Source organism: Arvicanthis niloticus, chromosome 5 (assembly GCF_011762505.2).
Source record: "Arvicanthis niloticus isolate mArvNil1 chromosome 5, mArvNil1.pat.X, whole genome shotgun sequence".
Lineage (NCBI taxonomy): Eukaryota > Metazoa > Chordata > Mammalia > Rodentia > Muridae > Arvicanthis > Arvicanthis niloticus.
Genome location: NC_047662.1, coordinates 101,314,318 through 101,342,100, shown reverse-complemented (window position 1 = coordinate 101,342,100; position 27,783 = coordinate 101,314,318). Strand labels below are relative to the sequence as shown.

At 42.1% G+C, this 27,783-nt stretch overlaps 1 protein-coding gene across 1 annotated transcript; it reads right to left on the bottom strand.

Annotated features, from left to right (window-relative positions):
• Positions 1 to 1,008: 1,008 nt before the first annotated feature.
• On the bottom strand, positions 1,009 to 27,783 carry Vcp (valosin containing protein). The gene is made up of 17 exons (XM_034501736.2): positions 27,469 to 27,783; positions 23,558 to 23,669; positions 23,204 to 23,376; positions 21,599 to 21,741; positions 21,050 to 21,180; positions 18,868 to 18,999; positions 16,390 to 16,492; positions 6,739 to 6,872; positions 6,525 to 6,660; positions 5,758 to 5,870; positions 5,124 to 5,288; positions 4,892 to 5,014; positions 4,185 to 4,397; positions 3,686 to 3,994; positions 3,369 to 3,524; positions 1,825 to 1,979; positions 1,009 to 1,666 (listed from the first exon to the last, which is right to left on the bottom strand). The coding sequence occupies exons 1-17, from the start codon at positions 27,483 to 27,485 to the stop codon at positions 1,561 to 1,563; spliced, it is 2,421 nt and encodes an 806-aa protein (XP_034357627.1). The 5' UTR covers positions 27,486 to 27,783; the 3' UTR covers positions 1,009 to 1,560.

Here is a 27,783-nt window from a genome sequence, read left to right as displayed (position 1 = left end):
TCAGAGTTCCAGGCCAACCTGGTCTACAGAGTGAATTTCAGGACAGCCAGGGCTACACAGAGAAACCCTGTCTCGGAGAAAAACAAACAAACAAACAAAAACATATTTATTTCTCCACAAGTCCAAACCTCAGGGCTGAAAAAAAAAGAAAAAAAAGAAAAAAAAAAAAAAACTTGGTGGTTAAGAGCTCTTCCTGAGGAAGTTCAGTTCCCAGAACTTCCATAGACTAAAGAATCACAAAACTCTGGGTTCAATTCCCAGCCACCACTACAACAAAATCAGTCATTAGCTGGGAGACATGGTAGAAGCCTTTGGGAGAAAGGCAAATCTCTGTTAAGTTCAAAGGTCACCTATTCTACCTAATAAATTCCAAGGGACAGTCAGGGCTACAGTGATATCCTATCTCAAAAATTTTCATTTGACATAAGTTTTTGGCACTGCACTAAATTCCTTGGACTTTTTCAAGTCAAATTCCAGGAGCTAAATAGGTTTTAGGGTGTTATTTACTTTACACTTCAGTGTCTGTTATATTGGCTCTCGACCGTAATTTATATCATTTATTTTGAGATTATATCATTTCTGCTGGGCAGTAGTGTTGTACTCCTTCAGTCCCAGTACTAAGAGGCAGAGGCAGGCAGACTGAGTTATAAAGGCCAGTGTGGTCTACAGACGGAGGTCTAAGACAGCCAGGGCTACACAGAAAAACCCTATCTCAAAAAAAAAAAAAAAAAAAAAAAAAAAAGAAAGAGAAAAGAAAATCTCCCCAAACTCCCAAAAAGGTGTAAGCAACAGCAGACACCTAGTCTCACACAAGGTGGAAGGTGAGGACTGACACTCAACACTGTCCTCTAAGCTTCTTGTATGCAACCACATTACACAAAAGCAGTTTTTAAAAAAAGGCTATGAATTTTTTTGAGGGGTGGGGGGAGCGTGGTAGTGACTGAGTATGTGTGTAGGATGCAAGCTTCCAGGAAAAGAAGAGGTACAGTGGCCAGAACGCACACAGGCTCCATTTTGACCCAACATTTATTGTCCTTTTACAACATGTCTTCTTTTTTTGGTTTAGAAACTGCTTATGATTAGTCTTCCAACAGTAACTCAAAGGCATGTAAAATAAAAATCAACCTACTTTCTATATAAACACCCAGCAAACTGAGGCCCCTCACCCACCTACCCAGGTTGGCTAGGGGTAAGGGAGGGCTTAGACAGCATTGAGTATAGATGCTTTACTGTGGTGATGATAGGGGCAGTGCCTTGGTTCACACCACACAGGTTACCTGCACCACCCCAAACTACAACAGAAATGGTGTGGGCCCAAGGCCCAATTCCTTGCTGGTAATTCACTCTTCACCTCCCAAATGAAAATCACTTTTATTTTATCGCTTTTGTAAATTTTTTTTGCAACAGAAAACCCCTGTCCAGAGTCTGACTGGGGCTGAACTGTTCAGACTGAGGAATGGAACAGGCCATGGGCGCACCCCTGGTCCCTCTTGGGCAAGCGCCCCCACCCCCAGGGAACAAGGTCCAGCCAGGCCAGCTCGCTGCATGCTGGCACATCACTTAGCCATACAGGTCATCATCATTGTCTTCTGTGTACACATTGCCACCTGTGCCACCTCCACTGCCCTGGCTGGGGCCAGCTCCACCCTGGTTCCCTGAAGGGAATCTGTATACACAAGAAAAAAAGCCAAAAGAAAACAAAGAGGATATATTATATATATATAGGGTCTGTACAAGTCTTTTACAACTATTGCTGTAGCCTCCTTACAACTCCCACCACTATTTCTAAAAGTCCCCCAAGCAACTTAGAACTACCAAGATTACCTGAAGCTGCCAAAACCTCGACTCTGCTGCAGTGTCTGGGCAAACATTTCATACTTCCGAATGTCATTATCACTGACAGAACGTCGGGCAAAACGCATGGCTTCCTCAAAGTGATCTCTGCGGATCTCAGGCACTGGATCATCCTCTTCTACCTCCTATAAAGTTGGTAAGCACAGACCACTATGCTAGTTAGGGTCCAGCTTGCACTCTACCCCTTACCTCCCTACCCTCCATTACTGCAGAAGTCTACTGATCTGTGACTCTCCAATCGAAGCTAAATCAGGTGCCAGGCCAAACTTCCTAAAAGTAGAGCACTGCTCTACCTAAAAATAAATGTGGCAGTGCATCCTGTAAATGGGAAAACAATACAGACAGAATTCTTATCAGTGGATGCCAGGGGCTTAGGAAAGGAAAAAGATACTCATTAGAGCTAAAGTGGTCTAAAGGAACATTTTTATATCCTAACTGTTGCTGCAGTTAATAAATTTAGACAGCCATGTGAGAAACATGGAAATTAGTACCTAGAAAGGGTGTATAACTGTAAGACTACCATCTTAATCTTACAACCCTACTAGAAATTAATTATTTGGCCTCTTATTCCTTTATTCAAAGCTCTCTTTAAAATATTCAAAGCTACTCTTCTATTGAGAATTAACTCCAACTGCTATAATTTATGAGACTAACTCCTGGCATCAACTGTTTTAAGGAGCTTCTTAGAGGAAAGAGTAATGTCACATCGACCCTCCCCCTGAAAGAAAGCAAGCCACTTTTCTTTTCTTTTCTTTTCTTTTCTTTTTTTTTTTTTTTTTGGTTTTTCGAGACAGAGTTTTTCTGTGTAGCCCTGGCTGGCCTCAAACTTAGAAATCCACCTGCCTCTGCCTCCCAAGTGCTGGGATTAAAGGTGTGGGCCACCACTTGCTCATTTTTTATTTATTCATTCACTAACTTCCCAACAGAGTGGAACCACAGTAGAAAACAAGTTACATTATAAAATTTGTAGTTTTTACATTCTTATATACATTTTCCATTTTAGGGAACCCATGAAACCCCTTTCCCACCAGGACGAAAACATCTAGACTCTTAAAGTTTTAAAATCCTGTTCCAGGGGCTAGTTAGTTCAGTGGGTAAGACCACTGAGCTGCTCTTCCAGAGGATCCAGCTTCAATTAATTCCCAGCACCCACATGGAAGCCCACAATTGCCTATAATTCCACTTCCAGGGGGCTCTAATACCTTTATACAGACATACACATAGGGAAAACACCAGTGCACGTAGAATTAAAAAATAAAAATGAAATCCTGTTGTTTGTTACACAATCATACTTGTATTCCCTGAGCATATATAGCCAACCAATCTCTTTATGCATGGGTTTACTTCAACCACTGAGAGGTAGAATAGGATCATCATGCCTTGCTTAGCTGTTTAGTATTCATTTTCTTGGATAGCCTGGTTTAACATCAGGGACCATCCTAATACCTCCACTCTCAACTCTGGATCATGGAGAAGGGCCTCTCAGCTGGCACATTTGGACAAAGAGTACTTACCATTGCTGATGGATTTGTCTGCCTCTCTCGTTCTCGCCTAATCTCACTCTCAATAGATTCACGAATGGCCAGTTTACAAGCACGTTGGCAAATTTCTGTCAGATCAGCTCCAGAAAAGCCATTAGTCATCTTAGCCAGGAACTCCAAATCCACATCCTAAAGGAAGCACAAGAGTACTTCAGCACTGAGCCTTCCTCCCACAGAACACACAGATCAGACCGTTGGGCTACCCACTCTAAGTACATTTGCTTCTGCCTCTGCCACACCACATCAGCTTCACAGAAAAAAGTTCCTATGGCTGACAACTTTGCACCTGCCTTGGCAACTGGGGACTTTCGCAGATTGGCTTTTAGGATGGCAACACGGGACTTCTCATCAGGAAGTGGGATGTAAATGAGCTGATCAAGACGGCCAGGTCTTAGGATAGCAGGATCAATGATGTCAGGCCGGTTGGTAGCTCCAATGATAAACACATTCTTTTTTGTGGACATGCCATCCATTTCTGTCAGGATCTGATTGATGACTCGGTCAGCAGCTCCACCACCATCTCCAATATTACCACCACGAGCCTTGGCAATTGAATCTAACTCATCAAAGAAGAGTACACAGGGGGCAGCTTGTCGTGCCTATGAGAAAAAAAGAAACCATCTCAAATACTAACACAACTAGATTTCTCAGACTTCAGAAAGAAAACAAAGTAATCAATAATACCCCAACTGAGCTGCCAGTAATAAAATGTTTTATTACTCTGGAGAAATGGCCTCTTATTCCACCTTGCCCCAACACGTATGAACATCAGCCAGCCATCTAGCTCACCTTGTCAAAAATTTCCCTGACATTGGCCTCAGATTCCCCAAACCACATGGTAAGCAGCTCAGGACCCTTGATGGAGATGAAGTTTGCCTGGCATTCATTAGCAATGGCTTTGGCCAGCAAGGTTTTCCCACAGCCAGGAGGTCCATAGAAAAGAACACCTTTGGAAGGAGTCATGCCAAATTTGAGGAATTTGTCTGGATGCTCCACAGGATACTAGAAGCAAAGCAAAGATAATTTAAGGGCAACCCCCATATTTTAAATAAAACTATTAATCCGAAGCATCTTTATGGTACAAACTGTCTTCTAACATCCAAGGTTTTTACATATAGGTTTCTATGCTAGCTAGTCTTATATCAACTTGACACACAACTTGAGTTCTTTAAAAAAAAAAAAAAAAAGGAACCTTGAGAAAAATGCTTCCACAAAATCTGGCTATAAGGCATTTTTGCATCAGGTCCTGCCCTGTTTTGAGTTCCTGTTCCAATTTCCTTCTATGACGAACAGCAATGTGGAACCCTTTCCTCCCTAACTTGCCTTTTTGTCATGGTGTTTCATTGCAGCAGTAGTAACCTATGACAGCTCCTTACTACCTAAAACTGGGTAATAGTTATACACATAATTCTTAGTAAATGAATCTGAGACCTAAAAGGTTGATTACTACATACTGAGGCAATGACCCACTATACTACTAGAGCAAATTAGCCTACCTGAACCAACTCCTGAAGTTCACGTTTGACATCTTCCAGGCCTCCAATGTCTTCCCAGGTTACTTGTGGCACCTCTACCACAGTTTCCCGAAGTGCTGATGGGTTGCTCTGACTCAAGGCCCACTAAAAAGGGAGTTTGAAAAAGTGGGGATGAGACTTGGGGGTGGGGGAATACACAACAAAATACACATACATATTCCTAATTTGTGGATAATATATACACAGTCCTTACCCGGAAGTCATCCATAGTAACTGCCAGGGAATTCATGACCTCAGCGTCAATGGTCTCATCTTCTAGGTCAATGAGATCCATTTTTTTCCGGATGGCCTGCAGAGCAGCCTCTGAACACAGGGCTGCCAAATCAGCACCCACATGACCATGAGTCTCATTGGCTACCTGCAAAGAGAAGATATACTGACCATCCTCAAGATCCACTGCCTTATCAAGTCAGAAACAGAATTCTGACTCCATCCCATGCTTCATATCCCTGATTCCTCCTATTTCCTTGAAGAGATCTACTATAGCAGACCTTTTTACTGTCAGAGGCGTTAAATATCCAAGCCAGACTGCGGAACTGGAAATAAAGCTGCTCCAACGATTTATACTTACTCTAACACACAGCAACAACTAAGAAACATATTCCTGCCCCGAAATCAAAACAATCTCCATCCAACTCTAAAAAAATGAAAAGATAGGATCTTGCTGTGTAGCCCAACAAGCCTCAAACTCAGGCTCCTCCTGCTCATGCTCCCCAAGTTCTGGATTAGTGGTATAAAGTCTCTTTTCTTAGGCTATGTTTGTAACTTGCAACCTTCTAAAACAGAGCTATATCCTAAATTCTGGCCAACCATCATCACCACTCCACCTGTTCCAAGTCCACATCATCTGCCAGTTTCATGTTCTTGGTATGGATCTGAAGAATTTCCAAACGTCCTGTAGCATCCGGGATTCCAATATCTACCTCTCTGTCAAAGCGACCTACAGGACAATACGGGAATGTAAAATAGGGAGAGTTTCTGGTCCACAGAAGTCATTCCAGAACTCTCTTAGAGTTAGCATTAATGCCTCACAACCTAAAAATCTGTCAGGCTTAGGCAAAACAATATAGATGGTTACTCTAAAGCAGTAGTTCTCAACCTCTGGATCTTGACCCCTTTGGGGTGGAACAACCATTTCACAGGGGGTCACATATTAAATACTCTATATGACAGATATTTTACATTACAATTCATAATGGTAGTAAAATTACAGCTATGAAGTAGTAAGAACTTTATGATTGAAGGTCACCACAACATGAGGAACTATATTAAAGGGTTGCAGCACTAGGAACGTTGAGGGACTGCCCTAGAGAAAACACAGAATGGAAAAAAGACTTTAGGTTCTGTCATGACAAAGAACTTAAATTCTGAGGATTAAGTAACTTTGATGAAAGACAGAGGTGAGATAAGGAAATCAAGCCCAGCAGAACTACAATATACCAACAAGAAAGAACAGGCTGGGCTTCACGGTGGTAGCACTTGGGTCTGAGGTCAGCCTGGTATTTGTAGTTTCAGGACAGCCAGGGCTACACAGAGAAACCCTGTCTTGAAAAAAAAAAAAAAAAAAAAGTTGGAAAGAATTTAAGGTCTTTACCAAATCGACGTAGGGCTGGGTCAATGCTGTTGGGTCTATTGGTTGCTGCCATAACTATCACATGTGCTCTCTGCTTTAGGCCATCCATGAGGGTCAACAACTGAGACACGATGCGACGCTCCACTTCCCCGTGAGTCTGTGAAGACAGTATGTCTGGTCAGATTCTAGGTCGGGCCCTTTCGAGTCCTCACCACCCCCTTGGGTAAGGTCCTACTTTCTCTCTTTTGGGCGCAATGGCATCAAGCTCATCAATGAAGATGATAGCAGGAGCATTCTTTTCAGCTTCCTCAAAGGCTTTACGAAGGTTGCTCTCAGACTCACCAGCCAATTTGCTCATGATTTCAGGACCTGAAGAGATAAAGAATAAACAATGACAGGGTGAGTGAGATGGCTTAATCAGGTCAAGGTACTTGTTGCCAAGCCTGATGACCTGCGTTTAATCCTGGACCCAACATAGTAGAAAAAAGGAACTAATTCCTCCAAGTTGTCCTCTGAATTTCACATGCGCATGAGCACACAATAAATTTTCTTTTTAAGATTTATTTATGAGTACACTGTAGCTGTCTTCAGACACACCAGAAGAGGGCACCAAATCCCACTACAGATGGTTGTAAGCCACCATGTGGTTGATGGGAATTGAACTCAGGACCTCTGGAAGAGCAGTCAGTGCTCTTAACAGCTGAGCCATCTATCAGCCCAAGCACACAATAAATTAATAAAAGTTACCCCTAATATCTAAGTACCATTCTAAAGACAGACAATGATCCCTCAGCCCCTATTCCCCAAACAATCTCAGATAAAAATACACCTTTTAGACGAGCACGCCTTTAATCCCAGCACTTGGTAGGCAGAAGCAGGTGATCTCTGTGAGTCCAAGACCAGCCTGATCTATAGAGTGAGTCCAGGACAATCAGGACTACACAGAGAAACCCTATCTCAAAACAAACTAACTTCTGATTTACCATTACAGCTTGTTTCCCTAAATGTCTTCAGCTTATTCACAATCTTTCCCAAGGGAAGAAAAGACAGACCTGGGCTATAAGAAAATCTGCCAGGGCCACACTGTAGGCAAAATATTTTTGTATACTGTGTAAAGATTATTCTTGTGGGGCTGGAGAGACAGCTCAGCAATTAAGAGCACTGACTGTTCATCCAGAGGTCCTAAGTTCAATTCCCAGTAACCACATGGTGGCTCACAACCATCTGTAATGGGACCCCATGCCTTCTTCTGGTGTGTCTGAGGATAGCATTGGTGTACTCATATACATAAGATAAATAAATCTATAAAACAAAAAGGATTACCCTTCCATTATTCAAATGCAGATTTCTCTGCTCCCATATCTGCAATCCTGGCATGGCATTGTAATGCTTATTACAAGTCTGTATAAACATTGCTCCCCATTTATTTTGACTTGTCAATAAAAGCTGACCAGCCAATGGCTGGGCAGAAGAGAAAATAGGGTGGGACTTCCACCAGTTTGGAGATGGGGGAGAGAGGAAAATTGCAGTGAGGAAAGGGTCCTGGAGACATCTTTGAAGCTCAGAGAACCAAGGCAATAGTAAAATGCAAGTATCTCAGAGATTTTGGCTGGCTGGGAGGTATCCAGATGAGCTAAGAGGATTAGAATAGCTCAATGACTGCCCAGGTACTGTGTGGTAAAGCTTAATTAAATAAATCTTAGATTCAATTTCATTTATTTTTGAGACAGCCAGATGTACCTTCCCCCCACCATGAGCAGGACTGAGAGACCTTGGTTGCCACAGCAAGGTCAAGTGACCTAGGTGGAGTTACCCACCTTGGCTGCCCGGAACACAGCAGAACTGCCTCTGGGCTTGCCTTGAGACATCTCCGGCCGTGACCTGGAATGGACTATGGATTATCCCACCCATCTGAAACCAGGAGGGGTTGTGGGTTGGGTCTTCCCCTTTAAATTGAGAGCTGAACATTAAAGCTTTGGGCCTTGATCAAAGAACTTTGTCTTGGCCTCATCTCTTCTCGCCCTCCTTCCCCTTTCATTCCCAGCCCCCCTTTCAGGTGAATCCAGTTGACTTGTGGCCGCGGGTGGCTACAGATTGGCGCGCCATCGTGGGACTTGAAAACGGGGACCAGCTGAGGAAACACTGTCTTAGGTGGGGCCCCACGGAAAAAGGTAATAAAAGAATGTATCCCGCGCACTTAGGAAGTAGCAAACAATATTGAAGCTAGCGCTAGGTAAGTTTGGGAGGCCATGTTTGCAGGAAGTGCGTTGTGAGGGATACGGTATAGGTCTAGGTCAAATAGGTGTTGACCCGATGCCTACTTTGCCTAGGGGTGACAGTGAATTCGGGATAGGAGACCAGCAGATGCCTGCAGCCTTCAAGAGCTGCCTCAGACGAGAAAGAGCAGGGTTAGAAGAAATTGGAAAACTAAAAAAGCAGCCACAGCTACATCTCCTAAAGAAAGGGATAAAGTGTTAGATCTTAAACTTCAGAGAGAGAGAACGGGTTTTGAAAAGCAGTTGTTCTCTCTCTGGGTTATGCCAGCAAAAAGAATGGAAAGGCTGTATCGGAGCTCTCCTAGGAACAAGAGAAAATTCAGGAGACGTTTTAGACTAAGAGAAACTAAGAGAAATTCTTAGTTCTGCCTTCTTTGTTTATTGTCTTGTCCTTGGTGCACCAATGTCCACGTGTGTCTCGTTGTATGAATGATTGGTCATCTATGTTTTATGTTCTATGTTTAATGTTTAAAAGATCATTAAAATTGCTTGATTCAACACTTGGTCTAGTTTAACTTGGTTTTCAAAGGCAGTTCTAATATGCAGAGCAGCGGCTAAGTTTGCTTAACACCTGTAGCTAAAAGTTTGGGAGCTGAGCTGAGCTGAGCTGGAAAGGCTGCTTTTTAAAGGGACAGGCAGGTTTCTTGGATTAAATAAGGAAGTTAAGAGTTGTTTGTCGTGGAAAAAAAATCTCAGTGATAAGGTGCTTTTATTTTAGAATTGGGGCTAGAAAAAGCGAGAAATTTTGTTTGGTTTAAATATATAAGATGTGTTGTTACTTCATTTTTGTTTGTAATTGGTTTTAAGGTACAAATATGTTCATGTCTTGGTTATAAATCATTGGCCTAAAGTTATTGGGTTTGATTAAAAATTTACAACTTTGGTAACAAAAAGTTGGCTTAAAACTGGTAACACAGGGTTAGTCATTCAAAGACCAGATGTATAAAAGATATAAAAGCAATGTCTATTTAGTGAGATATTAAAGACTGCACTATCGTGCATTCATATATAAGAACTGGCAACCAAACTTTGTAACATAAAAGTAATCCACTTGGTGTTGATTTTAGAGAAAATAGATTGCTTACATTGTTAAAAATTGGTTTTGTTTCCAAAAATTATGGTTATATGCTAATATTGCAAAGGAAACTTAAAAATGTGGTTAACTGCCAACATTCCTTTGGCTGCAGCTGACAGGAATCGTGAGCTTGAAATTTTTTGACTTGGTTATGTTTATAGGAGAAAAGCTAGAGCAGGTAGAGTTAAATAAAACAGTTAAAAAACAATTGTGGCACAATATGGGTCTAATGACCCCTTCACACAAGCTTTATTGGATACTGTGGTAGAAGCAAATTTAATGCCCAAATATTGGAAAACTATATGTAAGGCTACTTTGTCAGGAGATTACTTGCTTTGGAGCTCAAAATGGTGTGATACCAGTAAGAAAACCGCCATGATGATTGCCCAGGCAGGCAATGCAGATTGGGATCTTAACATGCTTCTAGAGAAGGTTAATGTGAAGGTAATGCTAATCAGGTTAAACTGCCTGCAGGAGTGTATACATAGATTGCAATGGTTGCCTGCTGTGCTTGAAATCAATTACCTACTAAAGGGGACCTTAGTGGAAATTTATTCAGTATTAATCAGGGTTCTGAGGAACCATTCCAGAAATTCGTGGACAGGCTGCTGAAAGCAGCTGGTAGAATTTTTGGAGATCCTCAAACAGGAATTGTTACTCATTTGGCTTATGAGAATGCTAATGCAGCCTGTTGCACAAAGCAAAGACAGACTTACATGGAGACTTTGTCTTTGCGCTAAAATTGGGCCCTCTTACCATCAGGGTCTGTCCATGGCTGCTGCCTTACAAGGGACCACTGTACAAGCAATGCTTGCACAGAACCGTAAAGATAAAAGATGTTCTTAAATGTGGAGATACAGGTCATTTTAAAAATGACTGTCCCAAAAACAGGGGCACAAGCAAATAATCCGGTCACATGACACATTTGTCCTTGGTGCAGGAAAGATAATCTCTGTGCCAGGCCTCAGGATATAGGCCAAGATTAAAAACATTTACATTTGAATTAAGTTGATATACAATGGGTGCAGCAGAAGTTTGTGTGACAAATACTCTTTTTGCCTAGGTCATCCTGACCAGCCCCTTGAAGGGTGTTTTCTGGAATTTGTTTATTGCCTTGTTTGTTCCTTGGAAGGGTCAGCTTCAGGGCCAAGAGTTGTAATGATTATGCTGGAGAAATTTAAATAATGGCTGCTCCGCCCATGGCACTGTAACTACCTGCTGGAAAAAGAATTGTTCAACTTGTTTTTTTGTTCCTTTGCATCTAATTCCTTCCAAATTATTTAGAAAGAGAAAGGACAAGATGGCTTTGGTTCCTCTAATATATATTGGGTTCAGTCTATCACTAGCCAGAGACCTAATCTTAAATTCTGTAACAATTAGGTTGCCTTCAGCTTGGCATTCATCTGATACTCTCACTCTGCTAAAACAGATTGGTTATTGAATTAATCCAAAACAAAGTTCAAACTTAAGATTTATAAAACTAATGGGGCATTACAGCCTGACTTGCCTACTCCAGCTGCCATTTCAGTAAATACGTATATAATTATTATAGATCTAGAAGTTTGTTTTTATACCATTCCTTTACATTTCTGGTAAAGGTGTTAGGTTTGCATTCAGTAAGTTTGGTCTTAATTGAGAATCCATGGTCCTCATCATTGGAAAGGTTTGCCTCAAAATGGTTAATTGCCTTACATTATATATATATATATAAATAAATTGTCTGGCACAGAAAATTCTAATAAAAGATAGTTAGGGCTGGAGAGATGGCTCAGCCGTTAAAGGCTAGGCTCACAACCAATTCGGTTCCCAGCAATCACGTGGTGGCTCACAACCATTTGTGGTGGGATCTAGTGTCCTCCTCTGACTTGCAGGTATACATGCAAACAGGAAAAGGTTTGCTTTTAATTTCATTTGCATTTAATGATTTTCAAAAGTTGTTAAGAGATATTATTTGGCTAAAACCTCATCTTAAGCTTACCGTAAGAGGATTTGAACCTATGTTTGATATTCTCAAGGGAGATACAAGTCCTAATTCCCCTTGACAATCAACTAAAGGAAAAATAGCTTTGCAGAAAGTAGAGTAAGCTGTTAGTTATCAACAGATAAATTATATAGACTATGAAAAATTGTTGGCTGTTTGTGTTATTATTACTCATATGCCCACAGCAGCCCTTTGGCAAAAAAAGAAACCTTTAATGTAGATTCATCCTTCTTCATCTACAAGTAAAGTTTGTGTTAATAAAAGATTGTAAGATAGAATCCTAAAAACATTTTCAATAAAAGGTTTACTCCTTATTCCAAATAGCAATTAAATTGGTTATTAAAAAATGATATTTGGCCTATTATATGGCAAACATTTTAAGCAAATTTGGTGATCCCTATCCAAAAGATAAGTTGTTACAGTTTTTCTCTGCATGCTTTTATATTTCCTGAAGTTTACTACGCATGTAGCTCATAGAAAAGACATTTGCTGTATTTACAGATGCCTCATCTATTGAGAAGGCAGTATATGTAATTAGATCACATGTTTAGATCACATATTTTCTTGAGTTTTCTCTACTTGAGCACAAATAATTAAATTATGTGTTGTAGCCACTGTTTAAATACTAGAAAATCAAGCTTTCAATTATATACCTTATAGCCCGTAAAATGGCTCATAAATTTATAATTGCTTAAAATTGTTCCTTTTTTAGATATTGCCTACTTCTCAATTTTTTAAAACATGTACTGTCTCTGAATTTTTACGACATTTAAAAGCTCTTAAAAGCAATGCCAGAGCAGATTTGTATACTAGGCAGATTATAGGCCTCGAAAATAATTTGCCATACTATCTTATCAAAATAGTAATAGCTTGATACAAGAATTTGGCATTTCTAAAAAGTGTGCAAGTTAAATTGCAAAAACTTGTTTTCAGTATTCTCAATTTTTTCATTTTGGTGTTAAACCTTGAGGTCTTATGTAATCAATTTTGGCAAATAGATGTTACTCATTTTGATTTTTAAAAATTAAAATATGTACATGTGACTTGACACTTTAGACTTTTTAGTTGCAACTGAAAGATAGAAAAATCATAAGTTGATCCCCTGAACCCTACTCTTAAAAGCAAAGACATAAAAACCTGTAAGTCAAACACTGTGTTGCCTCAGTCCCAGGAAATTAGCTGACCATTTGAACAGATGGCCCTAACTAAACAAACCTTAAGATTCATGGTGTCAGGATGCTATGGGCCCGAGATTAGCTTGGCCGGGCTTTGAACTAGCAGCCCTGAGACAGTTGGTGCCAGGATGCTAAAAGTTTGAGATAAGCCTGACCCCCTTGAACTGGAGCTCATGATATATAGTGTGAAACTGGTTCGAAATAGCCAATTATAAAGTGACACACCATCCATCTTAGGAATTTGAGATCAAATGTATCGATGACCTAGTGACCTGTTCCCCCTCCTTCCCCCTTCCCTAACTCCACTCTCAGCCTTCCCTCTTCCCTAACTCCACCCCCACCTGGTTTGTAGATTCCCCCTTAAAAGTGGTAAACTTCTTTTGTTCTTTTGCTGAATTCCGCTGCCCCTGCGCGGGTTTGAAGAAAAGACAGCCCTGGCTAGCCAGTAAACCTCTTGCGATTTGCATCAAGATGTGTTTCTCGTGAATGATTTGGGGTGCGTCTGCAGTTCTCCACGGATCGGTGAGGTCCTTTTCATTTGGGTTTTACACAACTACTTTAACAAGAGAAGCAACTAAAAATATAATTAGTTATTGCCTATATTATTTTCCTGTGCTTGGTGTTCCATACCAGACTAAGACAGGAACTGGCTATTACAGTTATTTGACTACAGTCAAACATTTGAGATGTTTTGTTGACAATTTAATATTGAAATTCCTTATTATCCTCAAAATTGTGAAAGAGAGGTTATAAGACTTTAATATCTTTATAACTCTCTGAGTGTGGGAAAAACAGCTATTGGTGCTTCTTCCCTGATTTTACAAAAACTCTAAAAAAAAAGGGGGGGGGGGAATTATACCCTCCAAGGTCACCAAAAGCACATCTTGCTTTTGTGTTATTTGTCTTAAATTTTCTGCAAACTGATGTTAAAGGTCAGTCTGCAGCAGATCGCCACTGGCATCCAGTCACTTCCAGGGTCTAATGGAGAGACCCCTTAACTAATTCTTGGAAATGGTCCTGACCCTGTCTTAATTTGGGGTCATGGATCAGTCTGTATTTTTTCAGAAAAAGAAAATGGAGCCCAATGGCTGCCTGAAAGATTGGTCTGTCAAGTGGACACAGATCTTGAGCTTAATAATTATGATTCTGATAATGAAGAATCTGATAACAAATCTAGTCAGAGTGTGTTAGCCATGGAAGACCATGAGACTCTAGGCTGTTACTCTATCCATGGTGTTCCCAAGTCTCACCTCCACCCAACCTAAAAGAGGGGACTTCCGCCCCTAGACCAAGCAGAGAGGGGCCACCCAGAACCCCCTCTGTCTGGCAATCTGAATTCTTGCTAAGGCTGCGAGGCTAAGCACTGCAAGGGAATATAAATAAAAGTTAAAAATATGTTTCTGGGTTCCCTGAGGGACAAGCCTGACTGCATAGGGGTTGATGTCAAAAGTATCCCCTCTCCAGGAAAAGACATCGGGACGGGTATGGCCCTCAGGCCTTACTGGACAACGACAGGAGGACTGGAGCCATTACAAGGTTCCCTTTAATTATTGGAGGTCAGGCCTCTATCCCCGCCTGGGTAAGATTAGAATTGCCACGGTCCTGCTATACTTGGAAAAGAGAGAAGACTTCAGGGACAGCCCTGCTTAACACTGAAAGCCTAAAATTCAGCAATAGGCCTGGCTTATTTGCCCGCTCAGAGTCTTAAGGTCTCCATGGAAAATCACTGAAACAGAGGGCTATAAATTATTGTAAACAGACAGCTTTTTTTGATATCTACCAGCCTGAGTAGTCATAGACTTTGTGTCTGATCCCTGTCAGTCAGCAGTTGGATGAGATACTAAAACAGTTCCACCCTCAACCTTATTTCCTACTCGGCTTGGATAATCATATTGCTGTTAACGTTTGAACCTTGTGTCTCAAGCAGATAAGTTGCCTTCACACAAAGATCTCTCCCAACAAGCCCGGCTACTCAGTACCTCAGATGGGATGAAGTCGTGCAACCCACACAGCTGCTTCTACTGGACCTGTTCCTCCTGACCTATCCTCAGATGGGCTCCATAAACCCTGGACAGCAAGACACAGCCAACTCTCCTATATCCCCCATACCCATTCTTCTAGGTTCCCCCTAGAGACACGTCGCCCCCAATGTCAGCAGGAAGTAGCCAGATGACCCTATTCCTGTTTCACCTCTCTCTTTTCTTTTTAAGTTAACCAAATAGGGGGAAACTGTACCTTCCCCCCACCATGAGCAGGACTGAGAGACCTTGGTTGCCACAGCAAGGTCAAGTGACCTAGGTGGAGTTACCCACCTTGGCTGCCCGGAACACAGCAGAACTGCCTCTGGGCTTGCCTTGAGACATCTCCGGCCGTGACCTGGAATGGACTATGGATTATCCCACCCATCTGAAACCAGGAGGGGTTGTGGGTTGGGTCTTCCCCTTTAAATTGAGAGCTGAACATTAGCTTTGGGCCTTGATCAAAGAACTTTGTCTTGGCCTCATCTCTTCTCGCCCTCCTTCCCCTTTCATTCCCAGCCCCCCTTTCAGGTGAATCCAGTTGACTTGTGGCTGAGGGTGGCTACAGCCAGAGATAGAGAAATACTGCCACTTTTATTAAAATTACTACAATACCACACAGTGAGACCACATCTCAATTCTTATCTCTTTCCACCCCACCCCTAAAAAGCCTTCCCCATATTGCTTATCTTCCCATAATATACTCATTCATCAGAACATGCTTAAGTGAGACTATATAGATATCTCAGGACCTAAAGAGTCTGCCTTAGACGCATAAATGTCCAAATTAGATCCCTAAAAATCTATGTTAAAACAAAATAAAACAAAACAGGCATGGTGGCATACACTTGTAAATCCAGCACTGGAAAGATAGGCAGCTGTCTGGTTAGTCAATCTATATACCTGAATAGTTCCAGGTCAATGAGACTCTGTTTCTAAAAAGATATGCCCCTGAAGAACATGAGATTATCCTCTGAACTCCATACATGTGCATCCATACAAATATACATTAACAAACATACATGTACACACAAAAAGGGCTAAAAACTAAAGTTAGGTTGGAGAGAAGACTCAGTAGCTAAGATCACGGATTGTTTGGTCCAGGGTTCGATCCCCAGCACCTACATAGTAGTTCATGATAATTTGTAACTCTAGCTCTAAGGGAACTGACTCCCTCTTCTGGCCGTCTCAGGCACTACACATACATAATACACAGGCATGCAGCAAAAACACCAATAACCTTAAATTATAAACAGAGAAACCCTGTCTCAAAGACAACAACAACAAAAAAAAAACAAAAACAAACAAACAAAAAAAAACAAGCAAAAAGAAATGGGTCTAGTCAGATACAAGTTTCTTACCATTGATCAGAAAGAAGAAGGCTCCAGTTTCATTTGCCACAGCTCGGGCAATCAGGGTCTTCCCTGTCCCAGGAGGTCCATATAGCAAGATTCCCCGAGGAGGCTGAGGAAAACAAAGTTCAGTTAGGGTTAGGAGTTTACCTTCCCCCAACTCACCCATTCTAAACTAGCTTGACTTTACTCTAGTGAGGGGTGAGAATCAGGGCTCTACACTGGTACCATTAAGAAAAAGTCTTTGGTGTCTAGAGGGATGATGGCTCAGCATTTAAGAGCACTGGCTACTCTTCCATTGGTTGTGGTTGTGGCTGACAACCAACTGTAACTCCAGTTCTACAAGATCTATCTGATATCTTCTTCTGGTCTCTGTAGACATAACAGAACTATCAGCCACACACATAAAATAGTAATAAACAAGAACAAACAAGCCTTTGAGACATGTTTATTATCCCAGCTGAGGAGGGTAGGAAGGATTGCATACTTGAGGCCAGAATGACTTACAAGGGGAGACCAAAGAAAAACAAAGAGCCAGATGAGGTCTGCATCTTTCACCCCAGTATTCAAGGCAGAGGCAGGCAGGTCTCAGAGTTTGAGGCTAACCTCATCTGTATAGTGAGTTCCAGGATAGCTAGGGATACATAGAGAAACCCTGTCTAAACCTCCCACCCATCTGCTGCCCAAAACAAACACACAAACACACATACTCCTCAGAAATAAACAATAACTAACCTTACAGATTCCTGTTACTGAAAGAAAAGTGATGCCAGAAAGCTGGTAGCATTTATAAATCCAACTTGCATAGGAGACTAATAATGAACAACCTTTAAAAAGTTACACCTGGCAAATTTAAAAACTGGAAGGATAGTGAATAAGTTGTTGTGTCAAGCTCAATTTCTTTCTTTCTTTTTTTTTTGTTTTTTTTTTTGTTTTTTTTTTTTTGTTTTTTTTTGTTGTTGTTGTTTTTTTGTTTTTTGTTTTTTTTTGAAACAGGGTTTCTCTGTGTAGTCCTGCGTGTCCTGGCACTCACTCTGTAGACCAGGCTGGCCTCAAACTCAGAAATCCACCTGTCTCTGCCTCCCAAGTGCTAGGATTAAAGGCATGCGCCACCACTGCCCGGCCTCCAAGCTCAATTTCTGACAAACCAGGATGCAAGGTATATACTAAAGCCAAGGTCTACTTTTCAGGGTTAGTGCCCTTCACTCATGTATTTACAACCTTCTAGGACAACGGTTATAAATTTGTAGGCCACGATCATTGGAAAACATCTATTTCTGATGTCTTAGGATTCCCCCAAACATAAATTTTTGTTGCTACTTCATAACTCTAATTTTGCTACTGAGTTGTGTCTTAGTTCCTAAGACTACCAGAAATATGTGATTTCCAATGCTGATAACCTAAAGGTTGAGAAACGTCGTTTGCTGATTTGATATCAGGTTAGAATGTCTGTCTGTCTGTCTGTCTGTCTGTCTGTGTCTGTCTCTGTCTCTGTCTCTCTCTCTCTCTCTTTTGGTTTTTTTCAAGACAGGGTTTCTCTGTGTAGTCCTGGCTGTCCTGGAACTCACTCTGTAGACCAGGATGGCCTCGAACTCACAAATCCACCTGCCTCTGCCTCCCAAGTGCTGGGATTAAAGGCGTGCGCCGCCACCACCCGGCTTTTCTTTTAAGATTTATTTTACATATGCGAGTACACTGTAGCTGTCTTCAGACACATCAGAAGAGGGCATCGGATCTCATTACAGATGGTTGTGAGCCACCATGTGATTACCGGGAATTGAACTCAAGACTTCTGGGAGAGCAGTCAGTGCTCTTAACTGCTGAGCCATCTCTCCAGCCCTAGAGTCTTTTTTTCAAAACAGGATTTCTCTCCTAAAATAACAAACAAACAGGACTTCTCTGCGTAACCCTGGCTGTCCTGGAACTCTCTGTAGAAATCGCTGGCAAGCCTCACTGATGCACCTGCCTCTGCCTCATGAGTACTGTGAATGAAGGCATGTCTTTTTTTCTAAAATAATCAACTGCAACTTCTCCTCTTGGAAGTTGTCTGCAGCCTTATCCACAAGACACTGAAACTGCCCTCAATGAAGACAAAACCACATGTATGCTGACTAGCCAAAGTAGTCGCTTCATCTTTAGTGTGTTGTAGTACATAGAAAATGTCAAAACACTATATTCTAGACAGGTGTTTTCAAATATTTAACTCAGGATCCTAATATTCCATTAATTTCCTTTTTTAATTGAGTAATGGTCTACAAAAATTGGCAAAATTATGGTTAAAATTTTAATAGGATTCATAAGAATTGTTGTTTAAGCATATTATATGTGTACATACATATATATGACAATCTATAGCTCTAATGAATTTAGAGACTTCTATAAACCCAAAGGCTATTATTGCCTCTTTAAGCCACTTATGGCAGTCACACCACTGATTATACACTATAAGCACCATCTTAGACTTTCCACAGGCCTTGGGATACTCACCTTCACACCAATTGCCTTAAAGAGTGCAGGATGTCTCAGTGGCAGCTCCACCATCTCCTTTATCTGAGCTAGCTGCTTCCTGCAACCACCGATGTCATCATAGCCTACTTCATTCAAGGACTCCTCCTCATCCTGATTATAAAAGAATAATAATAATATAAAAAACCCCACAGGAATAGTATTACCAGCAAAAGTACAATCTCTCCAAATCCTCCCACTATTTGGTATAGAAAAAATATGTTGTATGAGAAGATTCTCTTCTACAGGGATCTTGTCTTAAGCACATGCCTGTAAATTCTGTACTTGGAAAACAGAGGCAGAAAGACTGAATGTGAGGCCAGCTTAAGGCACAAAGTGAGTTCCAGACAGCTTCTACAGCAATACTCAGTCAAAGGAAAACAAAGCAAAAATACCCAAACCCTGCTCTCTCAAAGTCCTTAGTTTTACTGAAAAGAAATCCCGCCCCCCAAAAAAACTAAAGCTGACCTACACAGGATTGGGTTCATCAACATCCCATCTTGAATGGGGTCAAGGTGGAGGAATGGTTCATAAAGGCACCACCCTACCCTGAGGTGTGGGACAAGTGGACTGTACCACCAGACAGAAAAACTGATAAGGTTGAGTGAGCCCAAACCCTATGAAACTCAGAATTGAGAACAGTAGGACTGAAGCCAACTCCTTGTCTAACTACCTGCTCTGGAAGCCCAGTGAGGACCAATCAGTCACACAACATAAAGTTCACTATGCTAATGAGTTATCTAGATAGGCCCTGGGAATTCAATTCAGTCAATAAGCTTCCCTTTTGGGGCACTGTTTCCCTCCAAAGGTATTTAATCTCAAGTTCACCCTGAATAAAGTATTCACATTTGCCATCAAATAAAGAAGTTTGGACAAGCAAGGACCTTCTCTTCAATCAAGGATGGGAGATAGGGGAAGGCGGCACTTCATATAGAACCCTAAATGTCCAGGAGGACTTCTCTCTTCCAGCCCCTCCATACTCTCAGCACTCATTCGGAATCAAACTGGGTTCCACCCGTCCCAGGCTCTGTCTTCCCCTTTCTGCCTGGCAAGTGGATGCAGTATACCAGCAGCGCCTGGGCACACAGGAGACCAGAAACCACAACAAAAGTTCCAAACTCCACGGTTTCCCATTTGGAAAAAAAACACAGACTGGGGACCCCCATTACAGATGAAGATCTGCACCCCCTGAGTGGTGTGTGTCAGTCAAGTAGCCTGACTTGTGAGGAGCTGGAAGACAGAACATTCCTTAGTGCTGGTATAGACACTGGTAAGCTGTAGCTGTTCAATAACCTCCCCCCCCCCCCCCCGACACAATCAATTCTAAATAAATTCAGGGGGTTACCAAAGGCAGGATGGCGCTGGAAGAGCACTGGCTGCTCTTCCAGAAGACGCAGGTTCAATTCCCAGTACCCACATGACAGCTCACAACTGTCTGTAACTCAGATCTCAGGGGAGCCAATATGGACATGACATATAGACACACAGGTAGGCAGACTACCCATTCATGTAAATAAAGGTTTAAAAAAAAAAAGCATGAGAGTAGAAAGGCTCTTGAGGGGGATCAGTAAAATTTTGCACAGTGGCCTATGCCTTTAATTCCATCTTGGGAGGCAGAAGCAGGTAGATTACTGTGAGTTCCAGGCCAGACAGACCAACATAGTGAGACCCTATCCCAGAAACACACAAAAGGGGTTGGGCGTAATAGAAACATGATCAAATATAGCCATGTGAGTGCAGCCAGTGCCACCAACCAAGCCACAGCCCATCCACATTTTTGAGACAGGATCTCACTTCATAGACCATTGTTCTAGACTCAAACGGACAGCAATATTCCCACCTCCACCTCCTAAGCATTAGGATTACTGAAATGTACAACCACATGCAGTGCCAATCATCTTCTAGACTTCATCTTAAATTCATGAAACTGGGTTCTTTCAAGAAATACTTGGGTGGTTTTCTACTTTCACTAAGGCCATCTAATCTCCAAATGTATTCAGTTTGATAAGCAACAACAATACTACCTGAGTGGTAATGATTTGGGAGATGAGGATATATTTCAGTGGCAGAGTACTTACTTATAACTTGCACAAGGCCCTGGGTTCAATTCCCAGCATCACAAACAAAAAATAAAACTGTGAACTGGGATTAGGGAGTAACTCACCTCTCGCTTGATTGGCTCTCCCTCACAGTGGATCACTGTGTCTGGAGCAACAATACAGTAAGGGCTGGGATCTGTCTCTACTACTTTGAACTCCACAGCACGCATCCCACCCCGGACAAGAAAAATATCTCCTATAATACAAAGCAGTAAGTGCAATTAGAGGTGTCAAGTACAGGACCAGGTGAAACTTCTTCTCAAGGCTACATGATCTAAAATACAAAGCTCAGTAGCCCTTACTAATGCCTACCTTTCCTACACTAGGCAATAGTAAAACACACTCCGTATTATATTCCTGTTACAGACAATCTAAGTTTTCACTACAACCAACAATGGTAGAGCTGTACACTTTCAACTTGACAGCAACCATATTATCCTTCAAAGATATATGAGAACTGCTTACTATCCTAGAGCACAAAAGAGAGGTAAGAAAGCAGACAATTGAATATATGTGCAGGTTTTATCTATACATACTCATACATATAAAAATAACATGGAATTGTTTCAAAGTTCACTCAAGTAACAACTGTTCTTAAACTCAGTTTCTCTCACCTTTACGGATGGGCCGATAGGCTTCCAGGAAGTACGGCTTAAGGTATACCTCAAAGAGATTGCCAGTGATGCCTTCCACTGTGTCATCGATGGGTAGCACGTGGATACGTTTGCCATACTTTACATCAGGGCATGGCTGGATGCTGAGGATGACAAGCAGACTCCACATTACCAACCACACTGCAGCCCCAAGCACTGGGTGTCCGAAAGGGCCTGGCACAGACAGCTGATGGCAAGCGAAAGAGAAAAGGCAGGGATGGCCTTAGGTGAAGAGAAGGAGGAAAGCAGGGTGGGAGAGAAGGCAAAGGAACAGCCAAGCAGAACTAAGACAGATCACATGCAGGATGAGGTGACAGAAGTCCACCGTCACTAAGCCAAAATTAAGAATATTTGGAAGCCCCACATATGCACAGCCCTATCACTGAAATCTTTAATATGGGATAGTCAACAATGACAATCCTTTCTAGCTAGAATCAACGATCTCCTGTCTCTCTCAAGAATTGAGATTACTGGGAATATAGGTATGTGCTAGCATGTCTAGCCTTCTAGTCAATATACCAGTATTACAGAGGACAGGGGAACAAAGTTCCACAACTGAATCAAAAAATAATAATCTCAACTACAGTATCAAAACACCATGAAAAAGTGACTAAGCACTCTAAAGAAGAAAGTACTTAAAACATAGTAAGACTTCTTAAAAAGATTTCAGAGACTGAATGGTCCTGGCCAGGTAACTAGAGATTGTGGAAGCCTCATGCCTAACTGGGTACAACAACCAAAGTCACTCATACCACAGCAATCCTAGTTAAGCTATAAACTATGCTCCTCCCCCCTAAGTCTATTATCTTTCTTGCTTTTAGGAGATAGGCTCTCACTGTACAAACCATGTTAGCCCCAACTCAGAGAACCACCTGTCTCTGTCTCCCAAGTGTTGGGATTAAAGGTATGCACCACCAAGCCATGACTGGTTTTTTTTTGTTTTGTTTTGTTTTGTTTTGTTTTGTTTTTTTTGAGACAGGGTTTTGTTTTGTTTTGTTTGTTTTTTGTTTTTTGAGACAGGGTTTCTCTGTGTAGCCCTGGCTGGCCTCGAACTCAGAAATCTGCCTGCCTCTGACTCCCAAGTGCTGGCATGCGCCACCACCGCCCAGCGATTGGGTTTATTTTTAAAGAATTCCTTCGTATTCACATTTCCACTTTACTTCAGCACCATACAAACCATTAAGCGATCACAGCAGTATGATCAGTAGATATACTAAAGACATATCTGTGTATCATTTAGTAGCTATGTATCCTCATACAATGTCTCCAACCCAGTTATAAGGAATTATACTTCCCAGTTGGAAAAACATTTAAAAAGGCATCAAGAAAGCCATTTGTCCTAAGGACCATGCAGAAATGGATTCTCAAGTCTAGAAAGGCAGTGCAACCTACACACAGCCCTGGAAACATTAGTCTTCCCATGATGAGGTGGACTTCCTACATCTGCAGCTGCAGCACAGGATTCCATCCTGGTTCAAATGCAGGGGGGGGTGGTGTCTATAATGCAGACTATAACTGGTCTCATTTCTAAGAGGTCAAGAATCTATCCCCCACCCTCATACAAACCTGATGACATCTCCTAGGCGAACTCGGAGGTTATTCCGAACAACTCTATTCATTCGAATCTTCTCATCAGAACATGTGTCATCAGAAAGAACAATGCATACAGCTTCCCGTCTCTTCTTTCCTTTTAGCAACACTGTGTCACCTCGGAACAACTGCAATTCATCCATCTTGGGCTAAAAAGAAAAAAGAAGTAAAGGACTCTGGGACACTGACCTTTAGATAGGAAGAAGTCCTCTAGGCTAGAATTCCATATAAACCCCACTTTATCTGTCACTGCCAAGAAAAATGACAAAAGAAAGCTGGGAAATCTCTCTAGTTAAGTACTGTAAAGACTGGACTGCAAACCCAACTTACCTGGGACAAGGACACCACACTGTTATCTTCATTGATGGCTTCATCAACAATTAATCGATTGGGACGGTTCTTCTGTTTGAGAATAGCTGTTGATAAATCATCACCCTTTGAACTAAAAGGAAAAAATGAAGTTAGATCCAATGAATACTGAATACCACCAATCTCTAAGATTCACTAAGGGAAGAATGGATAAGCTCACGGTGAACACAGCCAGCATTTATTTCATTCCCATTCCATTATCTTAGTATTCTGAGTGCTGCTGTTCCAATCTGTTAGGCCCCAAGGGACCCTCTATGGCAATATAGGGAAACCAGCCAAAGAATTTTAAAAGATGTAACAAAGGTAAAAAAGGCTCAAAAGCAAGCAAGAAAAAAAATTAGTCTTATAGGCTCTTAGACTCTACAGGACAGGGCTGTACAACAAGACCTATTAGGTCTAAATTCCAACTCTGGCAATGCTTAATTGTGATCTCACTCAAGTTAGTTAACCTGGCTGGACTTTGATTTCCTCATTTGTAAAATGGAGACTATAAGACCTATCTCAATATTCATTCTTACATTTTGAGACAAAAAAAAGTAAATGTTCTCATAATGTCTCGTACATGGTCATCATGATTAATTCCAGAGCTTCGAAGAAGCTCTCTTATTGCCTGTTTCCCAAGGAAATTAAATGAGCCAGACAAGGCTCAAAGAGGTCATGTTTCACCAAGCAAACCTCAGAACAACAAAACACAATTTTTAGCACTGTCCACCCCCCAAAAGAAACCTGATGAACCTAGAGCATTTCCTAGTATCACAAGAACACCAGGCACAAAAAAGAGAACATACAACAAGAAGTAACACACAAGAGGACACAGACACATCTAGAACCTTCAGAAAGAGGATCCAACTCAAAAGGAGCTTCCTAGCATTTCTGCAAAAGCACGTGATTGTTGTTAACTCATAAACAAAATCAAGAAATTTTGAAAAATGGTAAAATTCAAATTCTTCTCATTTAAGAGACTAAGTTGCTTTTTAAAGTTTATTTCCATGTATTAGTTATACATGATGGGTTTCACTGATATTATCATGCATGCATATATTTTTGTATTAAGCTCATTTCTAGCCTTCACTTACTAGACTCAGTGGACTCTCCTTTTGAAAAGTTATCTCTGTCCAGGCACAGTGACACGAGCCTTTAATTCTAGCACTTGGGAGGCAGAGAGGCAGGCAACTATCTATGAGTTTGAAGACAGATTGGTCTACAGAGTTCCAGGCCAGGGATAACAGTAAAAAACTCTAGCTTGCCAAAAAGACACCAACCAACCAAGCAAAAAATGCTTTCCAAGGTTTGAGAAGCATGACTATTAACTGAAACAGAGGTCAAACAATGAAAAAAGCAAATGAAGGGGAGAAACTATTTCTTCAACAAATTAATGAAATCCAGGCAGTCTGGTTCATGCCTGTTATCTCAGTAATTGGCAAAAGGCTCCAAGCAGCCTAGCTGCATAGCAAGACTGTTTCAAGAATAGTAGTAATCATAAATGGATGTCTACAAAGCATTCTTCCAGGAGATGAGACAGCAAAATCAAACAAAAAAGCACTGCCACAGGAAATATCTTACCCTCACTTATTTTGTTATTTGAAAAAAAAAAAAAAAAAAAAAAAAAGTCTTGCTATATATAGCTCTGCCTAGCTATGTAAACCAAGATGACCTTGAACTTGTGGTGATCTTCCTCTCTCTATTAGAATCATAGACATGTATCCCCACACTCAGCTATGCTGTTACATCTCTAACCATTACTTTAGAGTAATGGGAGTTTCCTTAGCTCTTGTTGATTCAAAAAAATGTGTGTAAATCCACCAAATTTTCTACTGTCCCATATCTATGAAAATATCTTCCCCCAGAGACTGCACATCTTCTTGTTTGATTTACAGGAGTGCCTCAAGTTATCACTTTGTATTTTATTCTCCAAAGTGCTTTTCAGGACAACCTCCAATCTGCCTAACAATCCAGACCCTGGCCATAGAGGTAAGTAGTAGGCCCTTAAAGTCCTGAAATTCTCCAACTACCTGTGGGGATTAGAGCTGGTAACCTCCAAAAGAGCTGAGGGTAAACAGTTCTATATGTTCTTTAGGGAAATCTCCTATCATCTGCATGATTCAGGTCCTTTCCAGAACTCAAAGACCACAAAAGGAACTTGGAAAATTCAGGTAAAAACCACCAAGATGATCTAAAAGTACAAAATGCCTATGATGCCAGATTTCAGGAATCCTAATTAAAAAAAAAAAAATCTAGATATAAGTGGGGCATACTGTGACATTCCTGTAACCCCATTTTATATGGGAGGTAGTGACAGCAAGACCAGGAGTTAAAACACACCCTTGGCTACAAGGCTGAATTTGAGGTCAATATGGACTACTCGAGTCCCTGGCACAGTGGTGACTCACACCATTAGTCCCAACACTTGGGAGACAGAGGCAGAAAGATCTCTCTGAGTTTAAGGGCAGGCTGGTCTGCAGACTGAGTTCCAGGACAGCCAGGACTACACAGAGAAACCCTGTTTCAAAAAACAAAAACAAAATTAAACTGAAAAAAAAAAAAAAATTGAAAGGCTGGCAGAGTATTTTAAAAAGTGTATTTTGTTGTTTTTTGAGACAAGGGCTCACTATGTAGACTCCCAGTGTAGCTAGCCTAGTAATGTGTGTTCTGCCTTTCTTTCAAGTTCTGGGATTATAGATGTACACAATACCACCCACCCTAGCCACTTAAAATATTAACAGTCCTTTTAACCAAAACATCTGAGCGAATACTTCATCCCGAGGAAATGAAACCTAAAACACTCAAAACACCTAATGGCCTAAAAAAAGCGGGATTTGTATAGTTTCCTACACTTGTTGGTTTTGTTATTTTGCTTTGTTTTTGTATGGGAAGCTCTAGTTTCTAACTAAATGGACTGAGATGGCTAGGCTTTATTTGATGCTTTCTGAAAGATGAAGGTGGGGCCTAAGAGTCCAGAGACTCAACGCAGAGGCTTGGGGAAAGAAATGTGTTTATTTTGAAGAGTTAAGCCAATTCTAACCTGCAAGCTCTCAAAACCAAGATACTAGAAACAAAAACAACTCGGATTCTAACTTCAGCACCTTAAAATAAAATACCTCCTTTCTAGCCACCTCTGATCACAGCAAAAGCAAAAATAAATACACAAAGCCAAGTAACAAAAACAACGACAAAAAAAAAAAAAACAACCCACTAGGTAAAACTTCCGGGTGTTTACAACAGGCCTAACATGGTGAAAAACTGCCATTTGAGAAAGATTATGACCTGCCATCTCCCTAACAGCCCCTCATTACATATAGTTCAAAAAGACGCCAACTTGGGGCAACACCGCCCCAGATCCACCAAGACCGGCCTGGGCTTCCTCCAGGTCTCCCAGCCCGGCCTTCCCTTGAGTCGCAGGGCTCCTGAGGCCTTCACGTGGCCCAGAGTCCACGCCCACTGGGCCCAGACGGGGCCTCTGGCCCGCAGTGTTTTCCCGTCTCAGGCTAGGGTCTTCCGCGTGTGGTCGGCGAAATGGCCGACCGGCGTCCCAGCGTCAAAGGGCTCCACGCAGAGAGTATGGACCCCAAGGCCTAACTAGGCCGGGGCCGCCGAGCCGAGGGAGCTCCTCAGGCCATCGGGGCCTGCATGACACAGCACCATCTTGTCCAGGCTCCGACCCAGGCCCGGCGCGGGCCCGACCTAGGGGGCGCGCGGGTGCACAGCCCGGCCCGAGGCCCTCTCACTCTCCCCTTGCCTCTCCTTCCGTCTCTCTCCCTCCCGGCCTAGACTCAGACGCGGCCCGACCGGGCCTACCCAGCACGGCGGGTCCCACGGTGCGCGCCCCCGCAGCCGGCGGGCGGGCGGGCGGACGGGCGCGCGCATACACTTACTCGGCTCCAGAGGCCATGGCGCGCGCCTCTCCCGGTCGGCGGCTGTGGCGGCCTGAGGGTAACGGCTACGAGAATGGCAGGTGACCGACTAGGCCCGGGCTTGACTCACTCAGGCGGAGCAGCAACACCAGTGACAAACCCTCAGACAGCCTCCCTCTCGCTTCCTCCCAGCGGCACCGGGGCGGCAGGCGGGCGGGAGACGCTAGCTGCTAATCCGCGAGGGGGGCAGCGACTAATCAAACGACGGCTGCAAACGCTTCACGGAGACTGAACCGAGAAAAGCCGAATCATCGGAAGGAAAGCTGCTCTAACCTC

Excerpts from the sequence above, each read along its gene's own strand:
- Vcp (XM_034501736.2), bottom strand. Across the intron at positions 3,995-4,184 it reads TCAGGGAAATTTTTGACAAG|GCACGACAAGCTGCCCCCTG; the intron begins GTGAGCTAGATG and ends TTTTTCTCATAG. Across the intron at positions 1,667-1,824 it reads CGAGGTTTTGGCAGCTTCAG|ATTCCCTTCAGGGAACCAGG; the intron begins GTAATCTTGGTA and ends TTGTGTATACAG.